The 14915-nt window shown below is 48.0% G+C and overlaps 1 protein-coding gene across 8 annotated transcripts in view; it reads left to right on the top strand.

Annotated features, from left to right (window-relative positions):
• Positions 1-14915, top strand: part of ACACB (acetyl-CoA carboxylase beta) — a 157158-nt gene that overhangs the window by 78153 nt on the left and 64090 nt on the right. For 7 of the 8 annotated variants that reach the window (XM_039471839.2, XM_074402268.1, XM_074402267.1 and 4 more), the window contains 5 exons: positions 3115-3260; positions 5173-5323; positions 6991-7125; positions 12143-12289; positions 14609-14797. In XM_039471839.2, the coding sequence (XP_039327773.2) occupies positions 3115-3260; positions 5173-5323; positions 6991-7125; positions 12143-12289; positions 14609-14797 (768 nt within the window). Of the gene's footprint in view, positions 1-3114; positions 3261-5172; positions 5324-6990; positions 7126-12142; positions 12290-14023; positions 14542-14608; positions 14798-14915 lie in introns of those variants that run through there. The other variant, XM_074402272.1, reaches the window with a different exon arrangement.

Raw genomic sequence — 14915 nt, 5'->3', positions numbered from 1 at the left:
ATAGTCTCTCTGAAGGCGCTAGGGCAGGATCTGCTCTGAGCTCCCCCAGCTTTGGTGGTGTTGGCAGTCCCTGGTGTTTTTTGGCTTGTGGATGCCTTGCCCCAGCCTCTGTCTCTGTCTTCTTTTTTTTTTTTTCAAATGGAGTCTCACTCTGTCGCCCAGACTGGAGTGCAGTGGTGCGATCTCAGCTCACCGCAACCTCCATCTCCCAGGTTCTAGCAATTCTCCTGCCTCAGTCTCCTGAGTAGCTGGGATTATAGGCATATGCCATCATGCCCAGCTACTTTTTGTATTTTTAGTAGAAATGGGATTTCACCATGTTGCCTAGGCTGGTCTTGAACTCCTGAGTTCAAGTGATCTACCCACCTTGGCCTTGCAAAGTGCTGGGATTACAGGCATGAGCCACCGCCTAGCCTCTGCCTCTGTGTGTGTGTGTGTGTGTGTGTGTGTGTGTGTGTGTGTGTGTGTGTGGTATGTGTGGTGTGTGTTCATATTGTCTTCCATGAATGTGTCTCTGTGTCTCCTCTCTTGTAAGAACACCAGTCACATTGGATTTAGTGCTCACCCCAATTCAGTATGATTTCATCTCAATTACATCTGCAAAGATCCCATTCCAAATAAGGTCACATTCCGAGGTTCCAGTACGGCCATGAATTTTGGAGGGTATTATTCAGCCCCCTGTAGAATGTGAGCAGGGCCTTTGCTGAGGCAGCATAGCAGACCTGGGTCTGTTTCCAGGGCCTATGAGGCTGGTTTTGTTCCGTGTCTCTGCACCACGTGTGGATTTCTGGCGTCTTCTCCGGTTTGCTACTGGAGTCCCTGGAGCTTACCCTGGTTGCTCTCCTCTGTTGGAAGTGTCTAGTTGCCCTTCATGGGCCATCCAAGGTCAATTCAACAGAGTTTAGAGAATGTTCTGAGATGCACAGGAAGGGGCTGAGGCTTGGTGTCCCAGCCGTGGTGCTCTGGGCCCAGGGTCCTTGGGGTGAGCCAGCTGCAGCCTCAGTGCCCCGGGTTCCAGTGCAGTGGCAGGAGGCTGTGTCCCCTCTAAGTCCAGGCCTGCCTGGCACTCCCCAGCCTCACACTGTAGGGAGGGGAAGAGGACAGAGTTTGAGTCTGCTTCTGAGACAGAATTTTTGTCTTCTTTAATTAATACTTTCTATTTAACAATGAGGAGCACGAGCAGAACTCACAACTTGGGAGATGTGGGGGCTTTAGTTCAACTGAACCTGTGTGTCATTAATCAGGGTATGCTTTCAAAATCATCCTCCTTTGTCCCTAATGCCTCTTAGCTACTTTTGGGGACCTGGCTGCCCCCAACTTGATTTTAAATGTCACACATGCACATCGTAGAGAATTCCAAAATTTCAAGCAACCATAAAGAATCAGGAAAATAAATCCATCGTGTGCTAATGCTTAGAGGTAATCATGATGAAAATTTTTTTCATTTTTTTGAGAGAAAGTCTTGCTCTGTCACCCAAGCTGGAGTGCAGTGGTACAATCTTGGCTCACTGCAACCTCTGCCTCCCGGGTTCAAGCGGTTCTTCTGCCTCCGCCTCCTGAGTAGCTGGGATTATAGGTGTGCACCACCACGCTTGGCTAATTTTTGTTATTTTTAGTAGAGATGGGGTTTCACCATGTTGGTCAGGCTGGCCTCGAGCTCCTGACCTTGTGACCCACCTGCCTCGGCCTCCCAAAGTGCCGGGATTATAGGCGTGAGACACCGCACCCAGCCCTGGTGAACATTTTCGCAAATCTTTGTTCTATATTTTTTTCTTTTGTGTTAATTTTAAAAATTTGAGATCATGGTGCAAATACAGTTTTATAGCTCTGACACGATGATGTTATTAATAAAGTTTTCGATGTTATTAACATGAGTTGAAACTCATGTCTGTAACACTGTCTCCCTGACCTTGCAGTAGTGATGGGAATGTTCCCTATCTACTATGTCCAACATGCTGCATGTGGCAACTGAACACTTGAAAGTGGCAAGTGTGACTGAGGAGCTGAATTTTACATTTTGTTTAATTTTGATCAATTTAAATAGCTGTGTGTGTCTAGGCGCACCATATTGGGCAGGGCAGATCTAGAGTGTTCCGTTGTAGGGTTGCTGGCTTGCTAGTTTGGTTCTAATTTTTATTGTTATCATAAATAATGTTGCAATACACATTCCTCTATTTCTTGCTACTGTGTGTCATAACATGTGCATTTTATAGGTTGAAGGCCCTTTAGGGTGTGTGTTTTCTGAGAGAGAACTGAACTAAGTAGTGGATGGGGCAGGTGCTCTTCCTGGAGGGAGGTGTAGTGCTGGGCCAGGGCTTGGCTGTGTGTCTCTCTTGTGTGTCCCAAAGCTCTTGTGTGCTGCTAGGGAGAGCTGGGTCTGGGGAGCAGAGCCCTAGTCCCTCTTCAGGTGTCTTAGTCCATTTGGGCTACTGTCACAAAATACCAAAGACTGAGTGGCTTCTAAACCACAGACTGTATATCTCACAATTCTATAGGCTGGGAAGGTCAATATCAAGATACTGGCAGATTTGGTGTCTATTGAGGACCCACCTTTCCTTTCATAGATGCTGCCCTTTCACTATGTCCTTAGATGTCAGAAAGGGTCCAAGGAGCTCTACAAGACATCTTTTATAAGGGCACCAATCTCTTTTACGAGGGCCCCGCCCTCATGATCTGATCACCTCCCAAAGGCTCTACTTCCTAACGCTATCACACTGGGGGTTGGGATTTCAACTTACGAATTTTGCAGGGACACAAACATTTAGTCCATTGCACCTGGCTGCTGGTGGAGTCTTCAGGGCTACCTCACCAGAATGAGAGCTGGAGACAGGAATCAGAAGGCAGACTCTAGCCTGAGAGGGCACATAGTTGGCGAGATGGCTTGACGGCGGCCATTAGCCTACCCACAGGTGGCTCGCTGACTCCAGGCCTCCCCCAGGCCCATCAGCAGCTGCTCCCTTGTCAGGGATTGTGAGGGCTGGGTCCCATAGGCAGGGATGTTCATCTTGGTCCTCTGCAGTGGACAGCCAGCTCTTGTTTGTTGTTAGCGGGGCCAAACGGTGCTCTGGGAGCACATTCTGAACCCAGATGGTGACGAGGGGCCTGTCCCCACAGGTGGCCCGGCAGTCTCCGACCATGTTTGTTCTTATCATGAATGGCTGCCACATTGAGATCGACGCCCACCGGCTGAACGATGGGGGGCTCCTGATGTCCTACAATGGGAACAGCTACACCACCTACATGAAGGAAGAGGTGGACAGGTGCGTGGGGGTGTGAGTCCCGCTGTGGGCTGGGCATGCACAGCTCTCCATCCTAGGCGTGGAAAACACAGTGCTGGCCTGTGTGCAGGTCTGAGGGTCTTAGAGAAGGTGCCTCTCAGGTAAATTCTGGGGTTGTGCAGGTAAGCTCATCTCTTGGTTGGAATTCTTTGCAACTGGTAGATGTTGAGGGGAGCATCCTAGGAGGTGCTTTTCTAGTAACCTGGGGGGATTCAGAGCTGAACGGGACATGACTCCCTGCTCTGTGTGGCCTGCGAAGTATGTGACGAGGTGCCTGCTACCTGTGCATCTGAGCTGCAGCATCCACCCAGTTAGTGCGGCAGTGACCTACTGAGCTCCTCCATACTAGGCACTGTGCTGGTGTTGGGAGAGCATTTTGGGTGCGACTCGTGGAGCTTCCAACCCTTTGGGGAAGATGACACATTGAACAAACAGATAGTGGCAGGACAGGCTGTCATGTACCTGACAGGTAACACACACGATGCTCTGGGAGCTCTCTGAGAGGAGCTTGTGAGATACTGAGATACACCCCAAAGACGCTCCGCCTCCAGTGTGTCCAATCACACCCAGGTCACACAATGAAACATACCCTGGCCAAGGAGAGGAAAGGGGAGGGGTGTCTGCAAAGCTCCAGTTAGAGAGTGGAGACTTGCTTCTCAATCCTCAGTGTTTTGGAAGAAGGAAGACTAGGTTTATGCCACAGTAATGTTTTGCTATCTCCTTTTTTTTGCTTTTGTTTTTTGAGACAGGGTCTTGCTCTGTCATCCATGCTGGAGTGCAGTGGCAGGACAATGACTCACTGCAGCTTTGACCTCCCTAGGCTCAGAGATGATCCTCCCACCTCAGCCCCAAATTGCTGGGACAACAGGCACGTGCCCTGACGCCTGGCTAATTTTTATATTTTTTGTAGAGACAGGATTTTGCCATGTTGCCCAGGCTGGACCAGACCTGGACTCAAGCAGTCGGCCAGCCTTGGCCTCCCAGAGTGCTGGGATTGCAGGCATAAGCCACCACACCCTGCCTGTTATCTCTTTTTTAACCCATGTTCTATCTGTCAAGAGTATTCAAGATTATTATAGGCTCCACTCTCCCCAGTTCAAAGGTTAAGATTTTGAGTCAGTAAATATTTATGGAATCATATCTACTGATTGATTCTTCTGTGTCAGGCGCTGTTGGAAGTATGTCAGTAAAAGGAACTAGCTTTCAGCCAAAAAAAAAATGACATCCTTTGTTTTATTTTATTTTAGGCAGGATCTCACTCCATCACCCAGCCTGGGTGAGAGTGAGGCCCTGATCACTTGAGGAGTCCGAAACTTTGAGACTAACCTGGGCAACATGGTAAAACCCCATCTCTATAAAATATAATTATTAGCCAAGTGTGGTGGCACGTGCCTGTAGTCTCAGCAAATCGGGGTTGTGATAGGAGAATCACCTGACCCCAGGGAGGTGGAGGCTGCAGTGAACCATGATTGCACCACTGCACTTCAGCCTGGGTGACAGAGTAATTATAGCTCACGATAGCCTTGAACTCCTGGGCTCAAAGGATTCTCCCGTCTTAGCCTTCTGAGTAGCTGGGAATACTGGCAGGTGCTACCACACCCAGCTAATTAAAAAAAAAATTTTTTTTTGGAGAGATGGGGTCTCAGGATTGTCTTGAACTCCTGGCCTCAAGCAACGCTTCCACCTTGGCCTCCCAAAGAAAACATCACGGCCTTTTGTTCACCCACCTCACTCTCACCATCTCTGAGATAACTGTCAGATGCCACCCTTCGGGAATGCAGAGAGTGGCACTCGTGATAGCCTTTAGGAAGGGCGAAATCGTATTGAAAGCTGGACTAGAGCGTGCTGGGTTGATAGTCCTCATCAGCTTCTCTACCCCACTCCTCTCTCCCAGTTACCGAATTACCATCGGCAATAAGACGTGTGTGTTTGAGAAGGAGAACGACCCTACAGTCCTGAGATCTCCCTCGGCTGGGAAGCTGACACAGTACACGGTGGAGGACGGGGGCCATGTGGAGGCTGGGAACAGCTATGCTGAGATGGAGGTGACGGCAGAGCCGGCTGAGGGGAATCCTGAATCCCCAAACCCCATGCCTCTGGAATGATCCCATGTCTGAACAAACAGGCCTACCTCTCCACTTGGCCATGGTCTGCAAATTCCTAAGAGAATCAGTCTGTGGAGTTCAGCCCAAATCCTCTGATGTATTTAAAAAAAAAAAAAAAAAAAACTTCAAAAATGCACATCTCCCAGGAATGAGTAGGAAGCTTAACAACAGGGAAGCTGGGTACAGAGAATATGGGAACTCTCTGTACTGTTTACATAACTGTTCTGTAAATCAGTTTCCCTGTTTTTTTTTTTCTTGGCAGTCTCAGTCTGTCACCCAGGCTGGAGTACAGTGGTGTGATCTCAGCTCACTGCAAACTCCGACTCCCAGGCTCAAGTGATCCTCCCGCCTCAGCCTCCCGAGTAGCTGGGAGTACAGGCGCGTACCACCATGCCGGGCTAATTTTTTGTATTTTTGGTAGAGATGGGGTTTCGTCATGTTGCCCAAGCTGGTCTCAAACACCTGAACTCAGATGATCCGCCTGCTTCAGCCTCCCAAAGTGCGAAATTGCAGGCATGAGCCACTGCACCCAGTCAAGAATTGATTGAAAAATAACAATTATTATCAATCAATGATTAAATATTAGATATTAACCACAGCAATGATTGAAAGGTGTTACGTCAACACTTGCAAAGCCCTAACCGTGTGGCAGGTGCTGTTTTAAGTATTTTGCTGATCTTTATTTTTTAACCTTCCCGGCAACTATATGAGATGGGCACAGTGTGATCCCCATTTTATGAAAAAGCCGGGGCCAGGCAGGCTAAGAAACTCGCTGGAGGTCACACAAAGCCAGAAAATAACAGTAATAATAGCAATGAAAATACAGCAATAATAGTAGCTACTGTGTGTTGACCTGCTGCATGGCAGCGTCTGCATCTCATTTAATCCTTATAAGAGCCCTCACAAGTGAAACTGTCATTATTCCTCATTTTATAATTGGGGAAACTGAGGCTCAAGGAGGGGAGCCACTTTCTGAAGATCACAGAGGTACTGAGTGGCGGTCCTGGGATACCAGCCCAGGCCTGGCTGACTTGGGCGCCCAAGCTGTGAACTGCCAAGCGAGAGAGACGGCACAGCCCTGGCTGTGCAGCCGACACCATGGTGACAAAGCTTACGCCATCCACGTATCCAGACACTCAGAGAGGCAAATTAAAATGGCTGATTAGTGTACTGTGAGCGGATTCTTCATTTCACAGAGTGTTCCCTGAGAGTTTTCTACGTGCCTTTAATAAACGGAACCATTCACAAAATGTTTGATTTACACAGTACATATTAGGAATGTGTGTATGCATCACTCTATGTAATATGATTTAACAGTATTTCTGAGAGAGAGAAGACCTCTCTTTGGAAATAAACATCAGTTTCCATATCTGTAAAATGGGCATCATAAACACCTCCTTGGCTGGCTTTACAGATTGAACAGCACTTGCCTGGCACATAGCAGGCTTCCAGTAAAGGTCACTTCTCCCTGTCCCTTCTGCCTGAACACCGCCCAGGGAGTCATTCTGTTTAAATAACGCAGTCCCTGCCCTGGCAGCATGAGTTCTAGGTGGCTCTGGGTGTGAATCCTGGTGGACTCTGTGCTATTTCTTTTTTTTATGAAATAGGTGATGAAGATGATCATGACCCTGAATGTGCAGGAAAGTGGCCGGGTGAAGTACATCAAGCGTCCAGGGGCCGTGCTGGAAGCAGGCTGCGTGGTGGCCAGGCTGGAGCTTGATGACCCTTCTAAAGTTCACCCGGTACGTGGCTCCACAGCCCAAGTGCTCTGGCTGGTGCAGGTGTGCTCGCAGGCCCCGCTGGTTCAGTGGGACCGGTAGACTCAAGGCTCGTAGCTCTCCTCCTGCCTCCACCTGCAGACAGAGCTCTTTGGAGCAGCCACCCTGATGGTGCAAAAACACGAGAAAGCTGCACCCTGCTTCTCTCACATCCCTCTCTGTGGCTCTCCGTCCTGCTGAGAGGAAAACCCAGGTTCTGCCAGTGACCTACCAGACCCCAAATGAGCTGTTCCCTGCTTTCTTCTCTGCCTTCCTCCTCTGTCTCTCTCCCTGTCACTTAATTGAATACACTGGACCCCTCCCTCCTGGGGGCTGTCCTCTCTGCTGTGAAGGACCTGCCTCCAGACATTTGCAGAGATCACTCTCTCCACTCCTGGGAGATTTTATTCCAATGTCTTCCCCCTCAATGAGGGCATTCTTGGCCACTGACCACCTTTTCTTTTCAATAGACTTAAATTTTTAGTACAGTTTTAGATTTACAGAACAGTTATGTAAATAGTACAGAGAGATCCCATATTCTCTGTAGCCAGTTTCCCTGTCATCAATTTAATCATTATGAATATTTTAATATTAATTTTATATAATATATTAATATAATATTTATATAATATTATATTGTATAATGTGATGTGTCACCCAGGCTGGAGTGCTGTGGTGTGATCTCAGCTCACTGCAACCTCTGTCTCAAGGTTCAAGTGATTCTTCTGCCTCAGCCTCCCTAGTAGCTGGGGATTATAGGTATGTGCCACACCCAGCTGATTTTTGTATTTTTAGTAGAGACGGGGTTTCACCATGTTGGCCAGGCTGGTCTCAAACTCCTGACCTCAGGTGATCCACCCACCTCAGCCTCCCAAAGTGCTGGGATTACAGGCATGAGCCACTGCACCTGGCCTCAATTAATTACTATTGTTATCAATTTAGTATTATTAATTAAAGTATTATTGCAACAACATGGTCCATTTGTCACATTTAGTGAAGCAATATTGCTATATTAGGTATTATTGTTTAAGAATAATAATTAAGTTTTAAGTTGAACTATTACTGCAATAGTATGGTTCAGTTGTCACATTTTACGGACCAGTATTGGTACATTATTGTTTACTCAGATTTCCTTAGTTTATTTTTAAAAAATTATGGGCCAGGCACAGTAGCTCACACCTGTAATCCGAGCACTTTGGGAGACCAAGGTGGGCATATCACAAGATCAGGCATTCAAGACCAGCCTGGCCAACATGGTCAAACCCCATCTTTACTAAAAATGCAAAAATTAGCTGGGCATGGTGGCGCATGCCTATAATCCCAGCTATTCAGGAGGCAGAGGTTGCAGCAAGCCGAGATTGTGCCAGTGCACTCCAGCCTGGGCTACAGAGCCAGACTGTCTCAAAAAAAAAATTATGGTTAAATATAGATAACATAAAATTTACCATCGTAACCATTTTTCAGTGTACTATTCACAGTATTAAGTACATTCACATTGCCGGGCAACCATCACCACCATCCATCTCGAGCACTTGCAAGACTGAAACTTCACACTCACTAAATAATAACTCCTGATTCCCTCCTCCCTCCAGCCCCTGCCAACCATGATTCTACCTTCTGTCTCTATTAATTCAACTCCTCTTGGTACCTCATAAAAGCAGAATCTATATAGTATCTCTCCTTTTATGACTGGCTTGTTTCATTTAGCATAATGTCCCCAAGTTTCATTCATGTTACAGCATGTGTGAGAGTTTCACTTCTTTTTAAGGCTGCATAATATTCCCTTGTGTGAGTAGACCACATTTTGTTGGTCCACTCATCCAGTGATGGACACTTGGATTGTTTTTACCTTTTGGCTGCTGTAAATTAGGCAACTATGAATGTGAGTGTACGATTTCCTCACTTTTTACGTAATGCCCAGGATCCCATCCAGGTTAGCACATTGCATATAGTTGTCATGTCTCTTTCTACCGCCCTTTAGAAAACTGTGCTCACTTGTGCCCGTGCACCGACACGCACCGCACCTCACAGAGACGATTGCACTGATTGTCCTGTTGGTTTATTATTTGGCCTCCGGGAGACTAGAAACACCATGAGAACAGGGCTTTTTGGCTTCCCTGCTCACTGCTGGGTCCCCAGTGCCAAACACAGGGCTTGGTACGTCGGAGGTCCTCTGTAAACCTTTGTTGTTGGATGGACGTACAGCAGTGTGGGTGCTGGGGACGTCACCCTGTCCTGAGGACCACTAGAGGGTGTCCAGAGTCTGTCATGTGACCCTGAGCTCAGGCTCCTGGGGGGAACCTCCAGTTTAGATTGCTGTTAAGTTTTCAGCGTTGGCTGAGCTCTGTCATTACACGATGAGTCTCTGAGGTCAAGAACTACTTTTGATGTTCACTCTTGTGATCTTGGGGCTTAGCACGGTGTTTGGAGCATAGTGGGTGCTCAGAAATAACAAGTCTTGATAAATGAGTGAATGGATGTTTACACCCTCCTAAGCAAAACTCTAAAATAATTAGTGCATCTGTCCAGTAAAAAAAGCATTTAAAAATGTCACATTGTCCCTTTTCTCCAGAGTATTCTATTAGTTGTGTTTGTTTCCTTTTTTAAAAAATGCGTAACTATGGGTACATAGTAGGTGTACATATTTGTGGCTACATATGATCTTTTGATCTACGCATACAGTCTAATAATCAAATCAGGGTGATTGGTGTATCTGTCACCTCAAGCATTTACTGTTTCTTTGCACTAGGAACATTCCAATTCTACTCTTTTGGTTATTTTAAAATACACAGTAGATTTTAATTGACTGTAGTCATCCTGTTGTGCTATCTTTTTTTTTTTTTTTTTTTTTTTTTTTTTTTTTTTTTTTTTGAGGTTGGATGAATTTATTGAGTTGGTGAGTTGGAATTTCACTCTTGCTGACCGGGAGGGAATGCAGTGGCATGATCTTGGCTCACCTCCACCTCCACCTCCAGGGTTCAAGTGATTCTCGTGTCTCAGTCTTCCGAGTAGCGGGGATCACAGGCATCCGCCACAATGCCTGGCTAATTTTTATATTTTTAATAGAGACAGATTTCACTATGTTGGCCAGGCTGATCTCAAACTCCTGACCTCAGGTGATCCACCCACCTCAGCCTCCCAAAGTGCTGGGATTGCAGGCGTGAGCCACCGCGCCTGACCTCAATACTACATCTTACTCATTCTACCTAACTGTACTTTTGTACCCGTTAACCCTCCCCACTGCCACCCTCCCCAATACCCTTTCCAGCCCTTAGCAGCTACCATTCTACATTCTGTCTCTGTGAGTTCATTTGTTTTAATTTTCAGCTCCCACAAATGACTGAGAACATGCTAAATCTGTCTTTCTGTGCACAGCTTATTTCACTGAATGTAATATCCTCCAGTTCCATTCATGTTGCTGCAAATGACTGTTGTTCACATTCTTTTCATTAGTCTCTCTCTCTCTCTCTTTTTTTTTTTTTAGACAGAGTCTCACTCTGTCACCCAGGCTGGATACAGTGGCACAACCTTGGCTTACTGCAAGGTTCAAGCAATTCTCCTGCCTCAGACTCCCTGGTAGCTGGTAGCTGGGACTACAGGTTCATGCCACCATGCGTGGCAAATTTTTGTATTTTTAGTAGAGATGGGGTTTCACCATGTTGGCCAGGCTGGTCTGGCCTCAAGTGACCCACCCACCTCGGCCTCCCGAAGTGCTGGGATTACAGGAGTGAGCCACCCTGCCTGGCATCATTAGTCTCTTTAGAGAGTTCCTAAAGCTAGTAATAGACTGGGCCTTTTTGGATCAGTGGGCAGGTCTGGGTACCTGCACTGTGACTCCTTTCAGCACACATTTCCTGTGCTGGGTGAATGCGGCAGGGGCCGGCCACCCGTTCCCTGCAGGCTCACGTACATGCTTGTGAGACAGACTGGATGAGCAAGTAATTTAACTTGGGGAGTGCAGTCAGAATGCTGCCCTTGGCCCTGGGCTGTCGGGGCCTGGATGGAGAAGCCATGATCAGATTGTTCAGGGGAAAACCTTCAAGTTGGCTCTGTTTCTCTGAGACAGAGTTTCACTTCGTCGCCCAGGCTGGAGTGCAATGGTGCAATCTCGTCTCACTGCAACCTCCGCCTCCCAGGTTCAAGTGATTCTCCTGCCTCAGCCTCCAGAGTAGCTCGCATTACAGGCACGTGCCACAATGACTGGCTTAATTTTTTTGGCATATTTTTAGCACAGATGGGGTTTCACTGTGTTGGCCAGGCTGGTCTTGAACTCTTGACTTCAGCTGATCCTCCTGCCTCGGACTCCCAAAGTGCTGGGATTATAGTCATTGAGCCACCATGCCTAGCCAAGTCAGCTCTTAAAGAGGGAGAAGAACCTGCTGGGCCAGGGGTGGGGATGGGTGTGGGTGGAGGGGTGGGGGTGGGCAGGAAGTGGAGTGTTGTCTACTGGGAGAGCAGCACATCCCAGCACCATGCCCCATGCACTGTAGATATTTGTAGAATGAATGAGTAGACAGATGAGCACATTAAGTCTGTATTGCCCGCGAGGGAGCTTCTTATTTTCCCATATGTTTACCTAAGACTGAATTTTTGTGATTTACAAAAACCAGGTGCATTAATGTGAGATGTTCATCAGTTTTCATCCTACTGTAAGGTGTTTAACCTTGGGATTCAATACAGAATGAAAATAAATAGAGAACATAGAGAGAGGTGTTGATTATAAAGCAAAACACACATAGAAAAACATATCTCATCCCCGCTCCAGAACTGTTTGGGGCACTCCAAAACTGTGTACTGGGCCATATGCAAAAGGAATGGTTTGGAAAACCTACACTGGGGTGTGAGTTTGGCCATTCTAACTTTCCAGTACATGACCTTCTCCTCAGGCCTCGTCCTCACTGCTTGTGGAAGCCGGCCGGTCTGCTTCGCCTCGCATTCTGTCCGATCCCGTTTGGGATTCCTGGAGTTTTCCTGACCTGTCATTCTTGTTGTGTCTCATCAGGCTGAACCGTTCACGGGAGAACTCCCCGCCCAGCAGACGTTGCCCATCCTCGGAGAGAAACTGCACCAGGTCTTCCACAACGTCCTGGAAAACCTCACCAACATCATGAGTGGCTTCTGCCTGCCAGAGCCCATTTTTAGCATAAAGGTAAAGTCACCTCTGAGCGCAAGCATGTAAATCAGCAGTCAAAGGCCTACCCCATGACAGCAGGGGTCATTATTGAGTAAGAAATGAGAAAATGGTTGGTCCTCAGTTGTTTTTATTTTTATTTTTTTATTTTTAGAGACAAGGTCTCACTCTGTCTCCCAGGCTGAAGTGATCATGGCTCACTACAGCCTCGACCTCCTGGGCCCAAGCGATCCTCCCACCTTAGCCTCACGAGTAGCTGTGACTACAGGTGCGCACCACTGCTCCTGTCTAATTTTTGGTATTTTTGTAGAGATGGGGTTTCGCTGTGCTCCCCAGGCTGGTCTTGAACTCCTGGGCTCAAGTGATCCACCCACCTGGGCTTCCCAAAGTGCTGGGATTACAGGCTTGAGCCACCGTGCTCAGCCTCTCTGTTATTTTTATAAAGGACCTATTCTCAGGGAAGTCTTCAATTCGATTATAAACATTGGCCTGATGTTTCCTTCTTGATGGTAGACTAGGCTTGTGGTGGTTCAGCTCAAGACTGAGAATACTCCAGGAGGGTGTTAAGGGAGGAGTCAGTGGGGGTCATCCCCCTTGAGGAGATGACAGAGAAGGTACCTCGTTTGAAACACACCTCTGTTCGTTATTCACCCTTGCTGGGTCTCATCTGCTCACTCAGTAGAGAAACAAGAAGTCCTCCGATTTGCAGACCTCCTTGAAAGGCCGGTGATGCTCGTAACAGTGATTAGCCGTCACACTGTGTGCTGCATCAGGGTCCATCTCAGGAGAGCCAGTCATCACGATGGTGGTGATGGTAATAACTGCCAACCCTTAGCAAGTACATACCGTGAGTCACCTTCTACCTACATAAAAGTTCAATCATTTCATCTTCCCAGCAACCGATAAGGTAGGAACTCTTATTCCCATTTACAATTGAGGCAACCGAGGTACACAGAGACTGAGCGATTGCTTCATACTTGAAGAGGCAAAGATGAGATCTGAACTGTGGCCATCACGACCCTGACTCTGTGCCCTTAACCCCCATGCTCTGCCGCCTGCTGATTATTGCCATCATTGCACCTTTTTTTTTTTTTTTTTTGAGACAGGGTCTTGCTCTGTCTCCCAGGCTGGAGTGCAGTGGTGGAAACGTTGCTCACTGCAGCCTCCACCTCCTGAAGTTCCACTTCAGCCTCCCGAGGAGCTGGGATTACAGGCGCCTGCCACCACACCCAGCTAATTTTTTGTAGAGATGTGGTCTCGCCATGTTGTCCAGGCTGGTCTCGAACTCCTGGGCTCAAGTGATCCTCCCACCTCTTGGCCTTCCAAAGTGTTGAGATTACAGGCATGAGCCATTATGCCCCACAGTAATTGCAGCTTTTCTTAGTTGGGATGCTTTAAAGTTTATACATCAGTTCACTCTGAAACTTCCCTAGGGTGACCCCCATTGTCATTGTCATCCAGAGACCATCAGCATTGGCTACTGAGACACCCCAGAAACAGCACAGGGCAGCTGTGATTCCTTTCAGCACACAATTCCTGTACTGGATGAATGCTGCAGGGTCTGGCCACCCATTCCCTGCAGGCTCACACACTTGCTTATGAGACAGATGAGAAATCAAGTAATTTAACTTGGGGAGTGCAGTCAGAACGCTGCCCTTAGTCCTGGGCTGTGGGGGCCTGGATGGAGAAGCTCTGATCAGATTGTGGAGGGGAAAACTCTCAAGTCAGTTCTTTTTTTTTTTTTTGAGACAGTTTTACTCTGTCGCCCAAGCTGGAGTGCAATGCTGCAATCTTGGCTCACTGCAACCTCTGCCTCCTGGGAGCTGAGTTCAGAGTCTCAGGAGCTGAATAGCCTGGGTTTGTCTCCTGGCTTTGCTTCTTACTAGCTGAGTGACTTTGGGTAACTTAACTAACCTCTCTGTGTTTCAGTTACCTCAACTGCAAAACAGGCAAAATCTTTAGATCTCCTTTGTAGGGTTGTTTTTAGGGATCCAATGAGAACATGTAAAGAAAGGTCCTAGAATACCATCTGGCACTAAGCAAGTGTCCTATAAACATCACTTGATCACATGAACTTATGTTTGATCCCTCCGCCATGCTGGCTTTCTGATGCACAGAGAGGGGAGACAAGGTCTTCCTAGGTGGGAAAACTGGGTGTCCCCTTGTGGTCAGGGGGCCATTCCACTCTTGCCTGCCCCAGAGGCAGCTGGGTCTAGATCTCTAGCCAGTTGAGTGCATGGGGCCAGGATGGGTTGAGCTGTGTTGGGCGCCCTGTTGGGGGTGGTGGTGCCCATACCCAAGTAGGGCTGGAGGCTGACGCTGTGGTCCCCGCTGCAGCTGAAGGAGTGGGTGCAGAAGCTCATGATGACCCTCCGGCACCCATCACTGCCGCTGCTGGAGCTGCAGGAGATCATGACCAGCGTGGCTGGCCGCATCCCCGCCCCCGTGGAGAAGTCGGTCCGCAGGGTGATGGCCCAGTACGCCAGCAACATCACCTCGGTGCTGTGCCAGTTCCCCAGCCAGCAGGTATGTGCGCCCCCACCCAGCCCCGCCCCACCAGGATGGGCATGCTGGGCCGGCTCCGGGTCCGGCTCCATAGCTGGCCTTTGATCAAGTTGAACTCCGTGAGACCCATTTATAGCCC

This window comes from Saimiri boliviensis, chromosome 7 (assembly GCF_048565385.1).
Source record: "Saimiri boliviensis isolate mSaiBol1 chromosome 7, mSaiBol1.pri, whole genome shotgun sequence".
Classification (NCBI taxonomy): Eukaryota; Metazoa; Chordata; class Mammalia; order Primates; family Cebidae; genus Saimiri; species Saimiri boliviensis.
Note: the sequence above shows the minus strand (reverse complement) of the source record. Positions and strands in the feature narration are given on the sequence as shown.